This window comes from Aptenodytes patagonicus, chromosome W (genome assembly GCF_965638725.1).
Source record: "Aptenodytes patagonicus chromosome W, bAptPat1.pri.cur, whole genome shotgun sequence".
Classification (NCBI taxonomy): domain Eukaryota; kingdom Metazoa; phylum Chordata; class Aves; order Sphenisciformes; family Spheniscidae; genus Aptenodytes; species Aptenodytes patagonicus.
The window spans coordinates 33223416-33243848 of record NC_134981.1 but is presented as its reverse complement, the minus strand read 5'-3'; the positions used below and the strand labels follow the sequence as shown (position 1 = coordinate 33243848).

Genomic DNA, 20433 nt, shown 5'->3' with positions numbered 1-20433 from the left:
TTATGTAACACCTTACTTGCCGTATATACTGTTTATCAGTATTTATGTGCTGTTTATCACCTCTGGGAGTTGGATTAAGGTTATGGCTTTGCTGCACTGTGTAACATGGGCTTATGCTATGATAAAATTATTGGTCGTGAGACCAATCTGGTATTTGTACTCAGCATTGCCATCATCTTCATACTTCGGGAACCATCTCTCGGAAACACTCTTTACTTTTTCTCCTCAGAGAGCCAATTTATGGGGAAGACAAGGGGGGACGCTTTCCCTGACTCCTTCACTCCTGAGAATTTTGAATATCCTTGGGATGTTCAAACCAGCATGTTCCTATTGCTATGTCTCCTGAATCTATGTCAGCTCTTGCTTAGGGTTAAACAACTATTTAAGGATACCGTGGCTACTCCAACCACGGCGACAGGCACTGCAGCTGAACCAGAGAACCAACACATGCCGGTATCAGTCACCCCCATACACAAGAAGAAATCTTGGAAGCGAAAGTCAGCTCGATTAGTAAGGGATGAAGAAGCTCCTCCTAAGAGGAAGCAGGAGTGAAAAGCATACTGCCCTGCCAGCGAGGACGCAGACTACTCTGAACCAGGGTCATCACGAGAACAGGAGGAAGAAGAGGAAAAATTCCCCACTTCCCCCCAAGGAAGAACTCGGCAGGAGGATTCCTCCTCTTCCTCGGAGGGAGAGGAAGAACTCATAAACAAGACGGTAACCACCCGATCTCTATCCCTGAGTGAGCTGCGAGATATACGAAAAGATTTCAGCCGTCGTCCAGGCGAGCTGGATAACAGGGATAATGGGGCCAGTAGCCTGGAATTAGAGGGTAGGGAAGCCAAGCAGCTGGGATCCCTTTCCAGGGAAGGGGGCATTGACAAAGCGATTGGAAGAGGGACACAAGTCCTCAGCCTTTGGAGGCGACTCTTGTCAAGCGTGAAGGAAAGGTATCCCTTCAAAGAAGATGTCATATGTCGCCCAGGCAAGTGGACCACCACGGAGAAGGGTATCCAGTACCTGAGGGAACAAACCGTGCTGGAGGTGATTTATGGTGACCTGAAAAATGAGCAGTTATCCAAAGATCCAGACGAAGTCAAGTGCACACGACCCATGTGGCGGAAGTTTATAAGGAGCTCACCATCGTCATATGCCAATTCATTGGCAGTAATGACCTGGAAAGATGGAGAGGAACAAACGGTGGATGAATTGGCTGGCCAACTCTGGCAATACGAAGAAAGTCTCTCTTCCTCCCTACGGGCCTGCATCTCAGCTGTAGAGAAACTGCCAGACCTGTTAGCTGAGAAACTGTCCCGGGAGTTCCAGCGATTCAAAGAGGATATGTCCTACTCTCCAGCTGTATGAACCAGTATCTCAGCCCTTAGGAGTAAGCATCCCTCTGCTCAAGAGAGAGGATACAGTGGGTACACACCACGGGCCACCCTGTGGTTTTACCTGCGTGACCATGGAGAGGACATGAGGAAGTGGGATGGAAAACCTACCTCAGCCCTTGAGGCACGGGTACGTGAGTTGCAAGGAAAAACAATCACAGAAAGGTGTTCTTCCAGGAAAATTGCTGCTCCAGTTTTCAGCAGGTACTTCCCCAGACAGAGTAGAAGGGCTGATTTTACTTCCGATCTTAATGAAGGGACTTCTGATTCGCATTTACAAGAAGCAAGTAACGAATACTATGACCAGGACTAGAGGGGCCCTGCCTCCAGCCAGGGGGAGGAAAGGGACAACCGGGTTTACTGGACTGTGTGGATTCGATGGCCTGGCACATCAGACCCACAGGAGTATAAGGCTCTAGTAGACACCGGTGCACAGTGTACCCTAATGCCATCAAGCTATATAGGGGCAGAACCCATCTGTATTTCTGGGGTGATGGGGGGATCCCAACAGCTAACTGTATTGGAGGCTGAAGTGAGCCTACCTGGGAATGAGTGGCAGAAGCACCCCATTGTGACTGGCCCAGAGGCTCCGTGCATCCTTGGCACAGACTACCTCAGGAGAGGGTATTTCAAGGACCCAAAAGGGTACCGGTGGGCTTTTGGTATAGCTGCCTTGGAGATGGAGGAAATTAAACAGCTGTCCACCTTGCCTGGTCTCTCGGAGGACCCCTCTGTTGTGCGGTTGCTGAAGGTCGAAGACCAACAGGTGCCAATCGCTACCACCACAGTGCACCGGCGGCAATATCGCACCAACCGAGACTCCCTGATTCCCATCCATGAGCTGATTCGTCGACTGGAGAGCCAAGGAGTGATCAGCAAGACCCGCTCACCCTTTAACAGTCCCATATGGCCAGTGCGGAAGTCTAATGGAGAGTGGAGACTAACAGTAGACTATCGTGGCCTGAATGAAGTCACGCCACCGCTGAGTGCTGCTGTGCCAGACATGCTAGAACTTCAATACGAACTGGAGTCAAAGGCAGCCAAGTGGTATGCCACAATTGATATTGCTAATGCGTTTTTCTCAATCCCTCTGGCAGCAGAGTGCAGGCCACAGTTTGCTTTCACTTGGAGGGGCGTCCAGTACACCTGGAACCGACTGCCCCAGGGGTGGAAACACAGCCCCACCATTTGCCATGGACTGATCCAGACTGCACTGGAGCAGGGTGGAGCTCCAGAACACCTGCAATACATTGATGACATCTTCGTGTGGGGCAACACAGCAGGAGAAGTTTTTGAGAAAGGGAAGAAAATAGTCCAAATCCTGCTGAAGGCCGGTTTTGCCATAAAACAAAGTAAGGTCAAGGGACCTGCACAGGAGATCCAGTTTTTAGGAATAAAATGGCAAGATGGACGTCGTCAGATCCCAATGGATGTGATCAACAAAATAACAGCCATGTCTCCACCAACTAGCAAAAAGGAAACACAAGCTTTCTTTGGCGTTGTGGGTTTTTGGAGAATGCACATTCCAAATTACAGTCTGATTGTAAACCCTCTCTATCAAGTGACCCGAAAGAAGAACGATTTCAAATGGGGCCCTGACCAACGACAAGCCTTTTGAACAAATTAAGCAAGAGATAGTTCATGCAGTAGCCCTGGGGCCAGTCCGGGCAGGACAAGGTGTCAAAAATGTGCTCTACACCGCAGCCGGGGAGAAGGGCCCTACCTGGAGCCTCTGGCAGAAAGCACCAGGGGAGACTCGAGGTCGACCCCTAGGGTTTTGGAGTCGGGGATACAGAGGATCCGAGGCCCGCTATACTCCAACTGAAAAGGAGATATTGGCAGCATATGAAGGGGTTCGAGCTGCTTCGGAAGTGATCGGCACTGAAGCACAGCTCCTCCTGGCACCCCGACTGCCGGTGCTGGGCTGGATGTTCAGAGGGAGGATCCCCTGTACACATCATGCAACTGATGCTACGTGGAGTAAGTGGGTTGCCCTGATGACACAACGGTCTCAAATAGGAAACCCCAGTCGCCCAGGAATCTTGGAATGGACTGGCCAGAAGGCAAAGATTTTGGAATATCGCCAGAGGAGGAGGTGACGCGTGCTGAGGAGGCCCCAATGTATAATGAACTGCCAGAAAATGAGAAGCCATATGCCCTGTTCACTGATGGGTCCTGTCGTCTTGTGGGAAAGCATCGGAGGTGGAGGGCTACTGTGTGGAGTCCTATGCGACAAGTCATGGAAACTGCTGAAGGAGAAGGTGAATCGAGTCAGTTTGCAGAGGTGAAAGCCATCCAGCTGGCTTTAGACATTGCTGACCGAGAAAAGTGGCCAGTGCTCTATCTCTCTACTGACTCATGGATGGTGGCAAATGCCCTGTGGGGGTGGTTGCAGCAATGGAAGCAGAGCAACTGGCAGCGCAGAGGCAAACCCATCTGGGCTGCCACATTGGGCAGCAATATCTTGCCACAGGTAGAGAACCTGGTTGTAAAAGTCCGTCACGTAGATGCTCGCGTACCCAAGAGTCGGGCCACTGAAGAACATCAAAACAACCAGCAGGTGGATCAGGCTGCTAAGATTGAAGTGGCTCAGGTGGATCTGGACTGGCAACATAAGGGTGAATCATTTCTAGCTCGGTGGGCCCATGACACCTCAGGTCACCAAGGAAGAGATGCAACATACAGATGGGCTCGTGATCGAGGGGTGGACTTGACCATGGACACTATTGCGCAGGTTATCCATGAATGTGAAACATGCGCTGCAATCAAGCAAGCCAAGCGGTTAAAGCCCCTCTGGCATGGAGGACGATGGCTGAAATATCAATATGGGGAGGCCTGGCAGATCGATTATATCACACTCCCACAAACCCGCCAAGGCAAGCGCCACGTGCTGACAATGGTGGAAGCAACCACCGGATGGCTGGAAACATATCCCGTGCCCCATGCCACTGCCCGGAACACTGTCCTGGGCCTTGAAAAGCAAGTCCTATGGCGACATGGCACCCCAGAAAGAATTGAGTCAGACAACGGGACTCATTTTGGAAACAACCTCATAGACACCTGGGCCAAAGAGCATGGCATTGAGTGGGTATATCACATCCCCTATCATGCACCAGCCTCCGGGAAAATCGAATGATACAACCGACTGTTAAAGAATACTATGAGAGCTGTGCTAGGGAAGACAGTCTGGTTTATTCCTGCCTCAGGCAAAGGCAAACCCATCCATGGGATTGCTTTTGCTTAAGGACCTGGGCGTACTTGGTGGGTGATGCGGGCTCATGGGGAAGTCCGATGTGTACCTCAAGGGGATTTGATTTTGGGTGAGAATAGCCAGTGATTTGAACTGTATGATGTTAATTGCTTTATAACCCTGCCACTGTATGTCATCACTACTGTAGTTTCTATATGCCATATCAATGGTATTACAGTACGAATCATCCAGATTAATGAAGAATGCATTTTCATGAAACCGGGCAAAGTGCAGCAGTGATGGAACCAGAACTGGCTTCAGCATACAACAATCCAACACCACACACCATCTCTCCTGCCCTGAAGGACTGTTATGACAGATGGAGCCCAAAGTCATGGACTAAATGAACTCAACAAACGTTTCAGAGGGATGGCCCATAGACTAAAGGAATGATAGCTGTGTGTATATATCAGAAGACAGGAAAAGTGGTGGTGATGAATTGGAGTGTGTTGGAAAGTGTGGGGACCTGGGCATGTCGTAGATGGTATAGAATAAGGGGTGGATACTGTCCTGGTTTTGGCTGGGATAGAGTTAATTTTCTTCCTAGTAGCTGGTACGGTGCTGTGTTTTCGATTTAGGATGAGAATAATGTTGATAACACACTGATGTTTTAGTTGTTGCTAAGCAGTGCTTCCACTAGTCAAGGCCTTTTCAGCTTCTCATGCCCTGCCAGCAAGAAGCTGGGAGGGGGCACAGCCAGGACAGCTGACCCAAACTGGCCAAAGGGATATTCCATACCATGTGACATCATGTTCAGTATATAAACTGGGGGGAGTTGGCCGGGGGGCAGCGATTGCTGCTTGGGGATGGGCTGGGCATCGGTCGGTGGGTGGTGAGCAATTGCGTTGTGGATCACTTATTTTGTATATTCTTTTATCATTATTTTTATTATTATTATTTTCTCTTCCCTTGCTGTCCTTATTAAACTGTCTTTATCTCAACCCATGGGTTTTACTTTTTTTTCCCCGATTCTCCCCCGTTCCACCGGCGGGGGGGAGGGTGAGCGAGCAGCTGTGTGGTACTTAGTTGCCGACTGGGGTTAAACCATGATACAAGGCTAACACAATAGTTTAATTTCTTGTAGCATATAGGTACATGTTCAACTCACATCAACAATGTAATCTGCACATCTGCAGTGTTTTATTGTCTGCATTCCTATAAAATTTTATTATTTCAAACTTAGTTCAAGCTTAAACTAACATGAAATGCGAGACACTCATTTTCAATTTTAAAATTCTCTTTTTAGGCTAATGGATACAGTTTCATCAATATTGATCATGGACAAGCAGTATCTTTGCTAAAGACTTTTCAGAAGGAAGTGGAACTCATCGTTGTACGAGACATTTCTTCATAAATACTGTGGATTGAGGGGAAAAGCCAGGATTCATTGAAAGACTTAGGGGAAACTGAATATTTTGCCTATTTTTATACATGAAAGGAACTTGAAAAGAATTATGATCAATATTTGTACAGGAATTTAAATCCTGAACTTGTGGTTAAAGGGGGAAAAACCACTGTATAGAACGTTCAGGAAATAATTTTGGAAATTCATATGGTGAATAAACTTGTTTTTAAGCATTATAGCAATCTAAGGATCACTCCTCCAAGAACAAACCTGTGTTGTTTTTTTGTACAGATGGTAGGTTTATTTTTGGATAATTCATACACATTACTAAACTTTGTGCAAGGCTTTGCGAAGCCTTGGTTGTAGCCAATGGACAGATGGCAGGACTGTCTGTCCTGTAGCTGTTTATTGCCTTTATTTTTATTCACCAGATATTAATGCATTATGTTGAAACCACTTCTGTAGATGTGGACAGGAGATATGAAACATTGGCTTTGCTATGTGCACATTTTATAGATGAATGGGTAGATGGAAGGTGGTGCTGGTTGGACAGAATAAAGGTCAGGTGAAACAACTATCTGCTATCTAAATCTGGACTCAAGAAAGAAGAAAGTGTTTAGTTCTGGAGTGTATGTCTACCAATAGAAAATGCAATAAAAGCTTATGGTGTTTTTTTAGGAAGACTGTAACTACAAATATGTGATATTCTACAGGATTTGTTCTTAATGTAGTCATTGAATATTAATTTGCCACATGTGATTCATGTTTAGTTGGGTTTTCTTGCATACAGAATTTTTTCAACTGTACTGTGGAAATGTGCCCAGAGGTTTTTCTCTGCCATGGAAATCCCCAATTTTGTGCAAATGGTGATACTTATCTTTATAAAAAGTACTCCATTTTAACCTTATAGATTTAAAAAATGAAACTGAAATGGCCAGTTTTTAAGGTTGTTGCCTGTAATATATATTTAAACACAAACAAAGTAAATGATGCAGGGAAGGTTATGAAAGTCGTCTCGATTTTGTTTGGCCTTTGCATTGCCTTGTTAATCAAAAAGGAAACCATACATATGGAGCTAGGTAACCAAAGCAAGTTTGTGAAATTTTGAACAGTGATCGAGAATTGCTGTGGTGAGATGGAGAGCAAAGGGAGGGTGTACTTACAACCCACCAGTTCGTAATGATGTTTCTTAAAGGGCTGTTCCTACAGGTAACATTAAATGTGAACTAGACACTTCAGAGTCATTAAAGGGTTTCTAACTATATTAATGTAATAGTGATTTACCACAGGCTGCCTTTGTTCCTTATTACTGTATAAAATATTCAGTGATGCTTTTATTAATTTTGTTTACCCAGAAACATTAACTTTATTTTTCTCTTTCTCCTTTGTAATTGAATAGAGACTGCATAATCTGCAGTGATAATTAATACACAGTTGTTATGGACCAGGGAAAAGTGCCATAGAAGACCAATAACTGTTTTTAATCAGGGCTAATGATTAGTCTGTCATTGGAGCAGTATTCAGTTATTGCAGTTCATTTCTAATTACAAATAAGTTGGTAGTTTGAAACGGGTATAAGTTGCTTTTTTCAACCCATGTGTACAAAAGTAAATGCTTTTAATAAAGCTAGCAACAACACCAGCCTCCTGTAGTTTTGGGACAATGAGCTGGAAGAGAGAGGAATTATACATAGCTAACGGTAATAAATAGGCAGTACTTAAATAAGTGAACTCCAATATTATTGCACTTCTTTCAAAGATGTTAACTATTGCTTATTGTACTGTGTATAGTTCTAATAATTTTAATTGAAACCCTTTAGCAACTCTTTGTATATTTTAATTCTTTTTAGTTGATTTTCGGTAATATTTACATAGGAAATGATTTTTTTATATATATATTAGCAGAAATGTGCTGTATTTTGATAAAATTCACTTATTTTCTGTGTGCTGTTAATCTTCAAAGAAAAGAATGAGAAACATAGCTATATAATGGCAGGCTTCAGTGTTCCCCTTCTAAGATGTGTTTTGTTGTTGTTTAGTTTCTATTTTTTTAATTGAAAATGCAAAATATTCACACTGCCTTTTAAAAGGGAATGTATACTGACAAGTCCTAAATTAACTTGGTCTTCTACATAACCTGTATCTTTGGGAAGGGGAAAAGTCCAAAAAGCAGAACTGATTCTTTACTGATCTTGGACTGACTTTGTATACATTTTGCAGTAATTTAAATATATCACTGAGGAATTATACTGTATTGTATTTTGCTTTAATGGTAACAGAAGTTTTAAACTTAATTTTCAGATTTACGTATCACAGGAAAATTCTGCCAAAAACTGTTTGGCTCTGGTAGAACTGTAGGAGTAGAGATTTATAGCAAGAAGTTTAGTACTCCTTGTGGAAATAGAATAGAATAGTTGGAAGGGACCTACAACGATCGTCTAGTCCAACTGCCTGACCAATTCAGGGCTGACCAAAAGTTAAAGCATGTTAGTAAGGGCATTGTCCAAATGCCTCTTAAACACTGACAGGCTTGGGGCATCGACCACCTCTCTAGGAAGCCTGTTCCAGTGTTTGACCACCCTCTCGGTAAAGAAATGCTTCCTAATGTCCAGTCTAAACCTCCCACGGTGCAGCTTTGAACCATTCCCACGCGTCCTATCACTGGATCCCAGGGAGAAGAGATCAGCCCCTCCCTCTCTGCTTCCCCTCCTCAGGAAGCTGCAGAGAGCAATGAGGTCGCCCCTCAGCCTCCTTTTCTCCAAACTAGACAAGTCCAAAGTCCTTAGCCACTCAGAGGACTTGCCTTCCAGCCCTTTCACCAGCTTTGTTGCCCTCCTCTGGATGCATTCAAGGACCTTCACATCCTTCTTAAATTGTGGGGCCCAGAACTGCACACAGTACTCAAGGTGAGGCCGCACCAACGCTAAATACAGCGGGATAATCACCTCTTTTGACCGGATGGTTATACTGTGTTTGATGCACCCCAGGATGCGGTTTGCCCTCTTGGCTGCCAGGGCACACTGCTGACTCATATTGAGCCTGCTGTCAACCAGCACCCCCAGATCCCTTTCTGCAGGGCTGCTCTCCAGCCACTCCTCTCCCAATCTAGACTTGTGCCTGGCGTTATTCCATCCTAGGTGCAGAATCTGGCATTTGGACTTGTTAAATTTCATCCCATTAATCATTGCCCAATGCTCCAATCTATCTAGATGCTCCAATCTATCTCTGCAAGGCATCTTGTCCCTCAAGAGAATCAACAGCACCTTTCAGTTTGGTATCATCAGCAAACTTGCTAATGGTGCATTCAACTCCTGCGTCCAGATCATTGATAAATATATTGAACAGAACTGGCCCTAGAATTGAACCCTGAGGAACGCCGCTGGTGACCGGTTGCCAGCCAGATGTAGCCCCATTCACTACAACCCTTTGAGCCCTGCCCTTCAGCCAGTTCTTCACCCAGCGCACCGTGAACCCACTCATCCCACAGTTGGGCAACTTGTCCAGAAGGATGCTGTGAGGGACAGTACCAAAAGCCTTACTAAAATCCGGAAAAACTACATCCACTGCCTTCCCTTCACCCACTAGGTGGGTGACCTTATCACAGAAGGATATCAGATTAGTTAAACAGGACTTTCCCTTCATGAATGCATGTTGACTGTGCCTGATGACTGCATTATTCTTTAAATGCCTTTCGATAGTATGCAGTATAATCTTCTCCATAATTTTTCCAGGAACTGAGGTTAGACTAACAGGTCTGTAGTTCCCTGGGTCTTCCCTCACGCCCTTTTTGTAGATGGGAATAACATTGGCTAGCTTCCAGTCAGCAGGGACCTCCCCAGACTCCCAAGACCTTTGGTAGATGAACGAGAGGGGTCCTGCTGTAACATCCACTAGCTCCTTCAGTACTCTGGGATGAATCCCATCAGGCCCCATGGACTTGTGAACATTCAGCTGATACAGCTGGTCCCTTACAATTTCAGTGTCCACAAATGGAAAGTCACTGTTCCTGCACTTGTGGTCCTCCGATTCAGGGGACCGGGCAGCCCACAGTCTATCAGTGTTATTAAAGACTGAGGCAAAAAAAGCATTGAATGCCTCTGCTTTTTCTTCATCCCTATTAGTCAGATGACTATCTTCAACAAGTATTGGTCCAATGTTTTCTTTAGACCTCCTCTTGCTATTAACATACTTAAAAAATATAAATACTTGGCCAAAGCTTGTCTTCAGTTAATTAGCAAATTAACTATCTAATGAAACATGGATTATTCAGTAAACATTGGAGTTTTCAGTGGATTGAAATGTGTTTGTTCCTTCAGTGTTTGTGTGTAAAGGTAAACACGTGTCAAACTAGATGATTTTGCAGAGAGTGGGAGAAAGATGTCTCCTGAACTAGTCCAGCTAGGATTCAGCAGGAGGAGAGACAATATTGGCACTTTTCATTTTGAATGCATCTTAAACTACATTTTGAGTAGAATAAAATCCATCAGCAGCCTAAGTTACTCAGCATGGCAATGAGTTGATGCAAACTCTGTTAATTCTTTCTATTCTTAATAGGTCATTAAAGAATCAGTTCAACTGATGTAATGAAAAGATGAAGTCTCCCACATATTTATTATGTAAATATTTTTGAATTTCTTTTTTGGACTGGAGTTAAAAAAATGTGTATATATTTGAAAGCATTCTATGAACACGAACATAGCAATAAGCACACAGAATCAAACCTTTATGATTATTTTGGTTTTATTTAGAAATATTGTCAACAGCTATGAAATGTTTTTATTGATCAGCATTTATTCAACATTCCAAATTTTTGTATATAATTAGACTGTTTCTAAGGTAACACACGGAGAATAGATAATAAACTAATGCTCTTTGAAGCTGTGTGTAATTGACTTCTTTAACTTATAGGAAATTCTCCATAACATGATTTTATTCTTCTATAGTTTCTGTAGACCTTAGTTCTCTATCAATATCCATTAGTAAAGGCTTATTTGTGTTTTCTGGCTCCGTGCATCTCAGTGCCCAGGGGTCTGCTCTAGCTGATTTCATTGCAAGACCAGGTTATTCAGAATAAATACCTTTGTGAATAACCCGATCTTGTAATTAAATCGGCTAGGGCAGCCAGTGGCTGCTCTCCTGAAGAGATGAGTAGTCTTTGTCTGATGCAAATTAAGACGTTTCAATAGCAGACAGGAGTGGTTAAGTCGAGGAGCAGGGTTAAAATTAAGAGCGTCTTGGGAGTGCTCTAATGAGATATATAGGGGTTATGTGGTAAAGAAAGTAAAGAGCTACTCAAATGATTGGCTAATGCCAAATGAATGTCAAGTTCCGCCTTACAACTTGGGTTTGAAAGTAAACATCCAAAAAGAAAACCTTATCTCATGCTACAGGAGGTGATTTTGGGAAAACTGAGTTTGTCTTTACTCGTTCCACAGAATTGTATTTTAAGTGACATCTTGTATATTCTAACTCCAGTTGAGAAAGTTTAAGAGTACGTTCACGTTTGTCAAGAGTGAATGAACCTAATGTGCTGTTCCACTAAAGCATCGATGCATACTTATCACAGCAGAGGTTGTTTAGGTAGTTCTTGCTTTGCCCATATAACAGTTGAAGGTTCTTTAAGAATTTATAATTTTATACTTGAACTGACAGTTTTCCTGAAATGCTAAATGTTACCGTTTCACTAAGCAGAATGATCTCCAATGTACAGAAGTATTACTGCAACAAGCTGATAAAAGCATTATATATCTACGAGGCAGTTGCTTCTAGGCTTAGGAACCTACTGTTTTTAATTCACGTTCTTATTCATCCTCAAGCAATAAAATACTCTCTCTTCTCAGGAGACACGGACTCTAGGCCACGTCTTATCAGGAGCTAACAGTACCAGCCTGAGCTGGGACTAGACAAAACTGAAAACTGCTATGGCTGCACACCTGCAGGTACACCAAAGGGGGGTTTGACTACGAGCCAATCACTTTACGCTATAAATATCTGTAGCCTGCCCTCCCCCCCCCCAAACCCATTGAGCTCTCCTGTACAGCAGCAGGATGCACGGCGGCGATCTCCTGCTTGAGCAGGGATGTCTCTCAATGTTACTCCTCAAGGCTGAGATGCCCTTACCCACCATCTGATATCTATAATGAGGTAAGCGACATTTTACATTAGGCCTAAAAGTATATTGTATGCTAGTGACATCTATATATCTAGCTATAGCTTAATTATAAGTGTAGTAAGTAGTAGGGTGTTTGACCGCTGTCTAAATCATTGTCTAAATCATTGTCTAATCACTATCTAAATCATCATTTAAATCATTGTCAAATCACTGTTTAATTACCATTCAATTATTGCTTAATCACCATTTGATTACAATTTGATTTTCATTCAATCATCAATTAATTACCATTTGATCATCATTTAATCATTAATAAAACCCTTTTAGTTAACCCCACAATGATGACTTCTCTTAATAATTCACCTGGAACACAGAGATGATATGATTACTTAATTATGTGAATATTAAGAGTTGCTACATCCCCACCAGTGCTTAGTGAGGTGGATCCCATTTCTCCAAGCAGACACTGATCCTCAAAGAGGGTCCCACAGTGACAGAAACCAAAACCATGTTGCTGACCAATTGTTGACGTTCAGTATCGGTCCCCTCCTCCTCATGCCCTCTCCCCTCTGTAGCAGGATTGAGGAGAAGAGTACCTGGGACCCTATGCCCCTGACCATTCCCCCCACAGACTGGGAGGGGTTAGATCCTCTCCTGGTTGCCCTGGAGGTATTGCTGGTTGTCCTGGTTTCGGCAGGGATAGAGTTAATTTCCTTTCTAGTAGCTGGTACAGTGTTTTGGATTTAGGATGAGAACAAAGTTGATAATGCACCCATGTTTTAGTTGTTGCTAGGTAATGCTTACACTAGCCAAGGACTTTTCAGCTTCCCATGTTCTACCGACTGAGAAGGCTGGAGGTGCACAAGAAGCTGGGAGGGGGCACAGCCAAACTGGCCAAAGGGACATTCCATACCATGTGACGTCATGCTCAGTACATAAACTGGGGAAAGCTGGCCGGGGGGGGCTGCTGCTCGGGGACTGGCTGGGCATTGGTCAGCGGGTGGTGAGCAATTGTACTGTGCATCACTTGCTTTGTGTATTATTATTATTATCATATTATTATTATTATCATTTTATTTCAATTCTTAAACTGTTTTTATCTCAACCCACGAGTTTTTTCTCACTCGTGCTCTTCCAATTCTCTCCCCCATCCCACCGGGGGTGGGGGGAGTGAGCGAGCGGCTGTGTGGTGCTCAGTTGCCGACTGAGATTAAACCACGACAGTCCTTTTTGGCGCCCAACGTGGGGCACGAACGGTTTGAGACAATAACAGGTTAACCGGAGTGTATTAAGGAACTTATATCTGTTAATAGTTGTGGGTCACAATGTTGGTTTCTCTGTTCTCGATATTGATTTGTATAATCTGCATCGCGCTCTTTTTCCTGCTGTACATGTTAAAGATTGGTGTTGTTTTTTGCAGTTTGCTGTGGTCTGCAGTGATTGGTGATGTCTCGCTTGTGAGGTTTGTTTTTAGAACATTGACCTTGAAGTTAGTGTGGTATGTAAATTTCGCAATGAAGCCATTACTGTACCACGGAGACCATTTCGTGGAGACAACTAGCAATTACAGTGACTTTTCTGAGAGTTTTTTTACGGAGGAAATACAGAATGGCAGTGTCACTACCTTCTTCTCTGATGTTTCCTCCTTCATTACAGTAACTTTTCAGTATTTTGAACATCCTTGGGCAGTTAAGATACTTCTATTGGTACTTCTTGGGAATATTGTTTCGGCTTTGTCTGAAGTTGGTAAGCAATTTAAGAATATCATCCAGAGATCTGCCCCAAGGCTGGATAGTTATGAGTGGCAGGGTGTGTGGGACAAGATGGGCAAGCACCTAGGCCAATGGGCACCCCCAGTGTTTTGGAACGTCACCCCTGAGCAAGTGCAGAATCCTGAAAAGTTAGTAGAATATTTGGACAAAGTATGCTGTCACCCTGGCAACTCCAGAGAGATGCAGCTCATTGCAACGTGCTGGGGCCTGGCCCATGCCTACCGAGCCCTGTTCAACACCATTCAGTACCCTCAAAGGGAAGAGAAGGTCTCTGGATCTGACAGTAAAACGATACGCACTGCGGCCACTCAGACCCGGGCAACACGCCCTGCAGCCACTCCGACCCCAGCGACACGCCATGCAGCCACTCAGACCCCGGCGACAGGCCCTGCAGCCACTCCGACCCCAGCAATATGCACTGCAGCTACTCAGACGCCAGCAACAGGCCCTGCGGCCACTCAGACCCGGGCAACACGCACTGCGGCCACTCAGACCCCAGCGACAGGCCCTGCGGCCACTCAGACCCCGGCGACATCCACTGCAGCTACTCAGACTCCGGCGACAGGCCCTGTGTCCACTCAGACCCTGGTGACAGGCACTGCAGCCACTCAGACCCCGGCGACATGCACTGCGGCCACTCCAACCCCGGCGACAGGCCCTGCGACCACTCAGACCCCAGCAACGCCCTGTGGCTGAACCAAAGAACCAGCCTGTGCCGGTATCAGTTGCCCCTGTACACAAGAAGAAATCTTGGAAGCGAAAGTCAGCTCGTTTAGTAAGGGAGGAAGAAGCTTCTTCTAAAAGGGAACCGGAGGAAGAACTGTACGAGTACCCTGGAGAAGGGCCATCACGAGAACGGGAGGAGGAAAGCCGGCCGCTTATCGGGGAGGAAGAAGAGGAAGAACTCATAAACGAGGCAGTGACCACCCGATCTCTATCCCTGAGTGAGCTGCGAGATATACGAAAAGATTTCAGCTGCCGTCCAGGTGAGCATATTGTCACCTGGCTGCTCCGATGCTGGGATAATGGGGCCAGTAGCCTGGAATTAGAGGGTAGGGAAGCCAAGCAGCTGGGATCCCTTTCTAGGGAAGGGGGCATTGGCAAAGCGATTGGAAAAGGGACACAAGTCCTCAGCCTTTGGAGGCGACTCTTGTCAAGCGTGAAGGAAAGGTATCCCTTTAAGGAAGATGTCATATGTCGCCCAAGCAAGTGGGCCACCATGGAGAAGGGTATCCAGTTTCTGAGAGAATTAGCTGTGCTGGAGGTGATTTATGATGACCTGAACAATGAACAACTATCCAAAGATCCAGACGAAGTCAAGTGCACACGACCCATGTGGCGGAAGTTTATAAGGAGCGCACCATCGTCATATGCCAATTCATTGGCAGTGATGACCTGGAAAGACAGAGAGAAACAAACAGTGGATGAATTGGCTAGTCAACTCCGGCAATACGAGGAAAGTCTCTCTTCCTCCATCGTCTCGGCTGTGGAGAAACTGTCCGAAAAACTGTCCCGGGAGATCCAGCAACTCAGAGAGGATAGGTCCTACTCCTCACCTGTACGGACCAGTATGTCGGGTATTAGAAGTAAGCGTTCTTTTGCTCAAGAGAGAGAATATAAAGGGTACACACCACGGGGCACCCTATGGTTTTACCTGCGTGACCACGGAGAGGACATGAGGAAGTGGGATGGGAAACCTACTGCAGCCCTAGGGGCACGGGTACGCGAATTGCAAGGGAAAACAATCACAGAAAGGGGGTTCTTCCAGGAAAATTGCTGCTCCAGTTTCCAGCGGGCAGTTCCCCAGACAGAGTAGAAGGGCTGATCTTACTCCTGAACTTAATGAAGAAACTTCTGACTCGTACGTACAAGAAATGAGAAATGAGTACTGTGATGAGGATTAGAGGGGCCCTGCCTCCAGCCAGGGGGAGGAAAGGGACAACCGGGTTTACTGGACTGTGTGGATTCGGTGGCCTGGCACATCAGACCCACAGGAGTATAAGGCTCTAGTAGACACCGGTGCACAGTGTACCCTAATGCCATCAAGCTATATAGGGGCAGAACCCATCTGTATTTCTGGGGTGACAAGGGGGAACCCAACAGCTAACTGTATTGGAAGCCGAAGTGAGTCTAACTGGGAATGAGTGGCAGAAGCACCCCATTGTGACTGGCCCAGAGGCTCCGTGCATCCTTGGCATAGACTACCTCAGGAGAGGGTATTTCAAGGACCCAAAAGGGTACCGGTGGGCTTTTGGTATAGCTGCCTTGGAGATGGAGGAAATTAAACAGCTGTCCACCTTGCCTGGTCTCTCGGAGGACCCCTCTGTTGTGGGGCTGCTGAAGGTCGAAGACCAACAAGTGCCAATCGCTACCACCACAGTGCACCGGCGGCAATATCGCACCAACCGAGACTCCCTGATTCCCATCCATGAGCTGATTCGTCGACTGGAGAGCCAAGGAGTGATCAGCAAGACTCGCTCACCCTTTAACAGTCCCATATGGCCAGTGCAGAAGTCTAATGGGGAGTGGAGACTGACAGTAGACTATCGTGGCCTAAATGAAGTCACGCCACCGCTGAGTTCTGCTGTGCCGGACATGCTAGAACTTCAATACGAATTGAAGTCAAAGGCAGCCAAGTGGTATGCCACAATTGATATTGCTAATGCGTTTTTCTCAATCCCTTTGGCAGCAGAGTGCAGGCCACAGTTTGCTTTCACTTGGAGGGGCGTCCAGTACACCTGGAACCGACTGCCCCAGGGGTGGAAACACAGCCCCACCATTTGCCATGGACTGACCCAGACTGCACTGGAGCAGGGTGAGGCTCCGGAACACCTGCAATACATTGATGACATCATCGTGTGGGGCAACACAGCAGGAGAAGTTTTTGAGAAAGGGAAGGAAATAGTCCAAATCCTGCTGAAGGCCGGTTTTGCCATAAAACAAAGTAAGGTCAAGGGACCTGCACAGGAGATCCAGTTTTTAGGAATAAAACGGCAAGATGGACGTCGTCAGATCCCAATGGATGTGATCAACAAAATAACAGCCATGTCTCCACCAACTAGCAAAAAGGAAACACAAGCTTTCTTGGGTGTCGTGGGTTTTTGGAGAATGCATATTCCAAATTACAGTCTGATCGTAAGCCCTCTCTATCAAGTGACCCGAAAGAAGAACGATTTCAAATGGGGCCCTGAGCAACGACAAGCCTTTTGAACAAATTAAACGGGAGATAGTTCACGCAGTAGCCCTGGGGCCAGTCCGGGCAGGGCAAGATGTCAAAAATATGCTCTACACCGCAGCCGGGGAGAACGGCCCTACCTGGAGCCTCTGGCAGAAAGCACCAGGGGAGACTCGAGGTCGACCCCTAGGGTTTTGGAGTCGGGGATACAGAGGATCCGAGGCCCGCTATACTCCAACTGAAAAAGAGATATTAGCAGCATATGAAGGGGTTCGAGCTGCTTCAGAAGTGATCGGCACTGAAGCACAGCTCCTCCTGGCACCCCGACTGCCGGTGCTAGGCTGGATGTTCAAAGGGAGGGTCCCCTGGTACACATCATGCAACTGATGCTACATGGAGTAAGTGGGTCGCACAGATCACACAACGGGCTCGAATAGGAAACCCCAGTCGCCCAGGAATCCTGGAAGTGATCATGGATTGGCCAGAGGGCAAAGATTTTGGAATATCGCCAGAGGAGGAGGTGACGCGTGCTGAGGAGGCCCCAATGTATAATGAACTACCAGAAAATGAGCAGCAATATGCCCTGTTCACTGATGGGTCCTGTCGTCTTGTGGGAAAGCATCGGAGGTGGAAAGCTGCTGTATGGAGTCCCATGTGACAAGTTGTAGAAACTGCTGAAGGAGAAGGTGAATCGAGCCAATTTGCAGAAGTAAAGGCCATCCAGCTGGCTTTAGACATTGCTGACCGAGAAAAGTGGCCAGTGCTCTATCTCTCTACTGACTCATGGATGGTGGCAAATGCCCTGTGGGGGTGGTTGCAGCAATGGAAGCAGAGCAACTGGCAGCGCAGAGGCAAACCCATCTGGGCTGCCGCATTGTGGCAAGATATTGCTGCCCGGGTGGAGAACCTGGTTGTAAAAGTCCGTCACGTAGATGCTCACGTACCCAAGAGTCGGGCCACTGAAGAACATCAAAAGAATGAGCAGGTGGACCAGGCTGCTAAGGTTGAAGTGGCTCAGGTGGATCTGGACTGGCAACATAAGGGTGAGTTATTTCTAGCTCGGTGGGCCCATGACACCTCAGGTCACCAAGGAAGAGATGCAACATACAGATGGGCTCGTGATCGAGGGGTGGACTTGACCATGGACACTATTGCGCAGGTTATCCATGAATGCGAAACATGCGCTGCAATCAAGCAAGCCAAGTGGTTAAAGCCCCTCTGGTATGGAAGACGATGGCTGAAATATAAATATGGGGAAGCCTGGCAGACTGTATATATCACACTCCCACAAACCCGCCAAGGCAAGCGCCATGTGCTGACAATGGTGGAGGCAACCACCGGATGGCTGGAAACATATCCCGTGCCCCATGCCACTGCCTGGAACACTGTCCTGGGCCTTGAAAAGCAAGTCCTATGGCGACATGGCACCCCAGAAAGAATTGAGTCAGACAACGGGACTCACTTCCGAAACAACCTCCTAGACACCTGGGCCAAAGAGCACGGCATTGAGTGGGTGTATCACATCCCCTATCATGCACCAGCTTCTGGGAAAATTGAACGATATAATGGACTGTTAAAGACTACGCTGAGAGTAATGGGTGGTGGGTCATTAAAACATTGGGATACCCATTTAGCAAAGGCCACCTGGTTAGTCAACACTCAGGGATCTGCCAATGGAGCTGGCCCTGCCCAGTCAGAACTTTTACGTACTGTAGATGGGAATAAAGTCCCTGTAGTGCACATAAAAAATATGTTGGGGAAAAGAGTTTGGGTTATTCCTGCCTCGGGCAGAGGCCAACCCATCCGTGGGATTGCTTTTGCTCAAGGACCTGGGTGCACTTGGTGGATAATGCGGAAGGATGGGGAAGTCCGATGTGTACCTCAAGGGGATTTGATTTTGGGTGAGAATAGCCAATGATCTGAATTATGTGATGTTAAGTACTAATTATAGTTATAATAGTTATACTAATAATACACAGATATACTAATCATACTAATAATATTATATGCCATACTAATGTTATTACAATAAGAATCACCCAGACTAATGAAGAATAACTTCAGTGAAACCAAGCAAAGCACAGTGATGATGGTACCAGAACTGACTTCAACATGAAACAATCCAACACCACATACCATCTCCATTTTTTCCTGCCCTGGAAGATTATTATGACAGATGGAGCCCAAAGTCATGGACTAAATGAACTCACCGAACGTTTTAGAGGGATGGCCCACAGTCTAAGGGAATGATATCTCTGTGTGTATATATATATATTGAAAAAAAGGGGGTGGTGATTAATGAAAATGTACTGGAAAATGTTAGTCTTGAGCATGACGCAGATGGTATAGAATAAGGGGTGGATATTGTCCTGGTTTCGGCAGGGATAGAGTTAATTTCCTTTCTCGTAGCTGGTACAGTGTTTTGGATTTAGGATGAGAACAAAGTTGATAATGCACCCATGTTTTAGTTGTTGCTAGGTAATGCTTACACTAGCCAAGGACTTTTCAGCTTCCCATGCTCTACCGACTGAGAAGGCTGGAGGTGCACAAGAAGCTGGGAGGGGGCACAGCCAAACTGGCCAAAGGGACATTCCATACCATGTGACGTCATGCTCAGTACATAAACTGGGGAAAGCTGGCTGGGGTGGCCGCTGCTCGGGGACTGGCTGGGCATTGGTCAGCGGGTGGTGAGCAATTGTACTGTGCATCACTTGCTTTGTGTATTATTATTATTATCATATTATTATTATTATAATTTTATTTCAATTATTAAACTGTTTTTATCTCAACCCATGAGTTTTTCTCACTTGTGCTCTTCCAATTCTCTCCCCCATCCCACCGGGGGTGGGGGGAGTGAGCGAGCGGCTGCGTGGTGCTTAGTTGCCGACTGAGATTAAACCACGACACTGGTGCCACATGGAAGAACAGCAAGGGGTCAGTCAGAGGGTTGGACAAACTTTGGCAGTCTCTCCACAACATCCTGGATCGGGCCCCTGGCAAACATCAAGCTTCTCTAGCCAGCAGGTCAGGTTGGCAGGTGGGTGCCTCTGCCCCACAGCTGGGAGTTGCCCACTACATCACTCACTGCTTCCTCCAGGTGTCTGGCATGGCTCAGGTCAGTCTGTCCAGATGCTTTGCTTGAAAGCACCCCAGGTCTTCCTCAGCTTTGAGGGCAATGAACTGCAGGTGGAGCAGGAGCATTATATATGGTGCTGGAAGACACCAGCTTCCAGTCATTGCCTTCCCCAGATTTTCCACTTGTGGTTCTGCTAGTGACAGGCTCTGCCCAGGTCTGCACTGTGGTGAGGGTCCAGGGCTCTTGAAGCTGTAGAGTCTCTGAGGAGATCCTGTCTCTCTGATGCTGTGCAGCCTGCTGACTTCCGTAACTC

At 46.1% G+C, this 20433-nt stretch overlaps 1 protein-coding gene across 9 annotated transcripts in view; it reads left to right on the top strand.

Moving 5' to 3' along the window:
• The window catches only part of LOC143172280 (erbin-like), a 180873-nt gene extending 170011 nt beyond the window's left edge, over positions 1-10862 (top strand). For all 9 annotated transcript variants that reach the window (XM_076361512.1, XM_076361511.1, XM_076361515.1 and 6 more), the window contains one exon: positions 5888-10862. In XM_076361512.1, the coding sequence (XP_076217627.1) occupies positions 5888-5995 (108 nt within the window). In that variant the 3' untranslated portion in view covers positions 5996-10862. The remainder of the gene's footprint in view (positions 1-5887) is intronic.
• The last annotated feature ends 9571 nt before the right edge of the window (positions 10863-20433 follow it).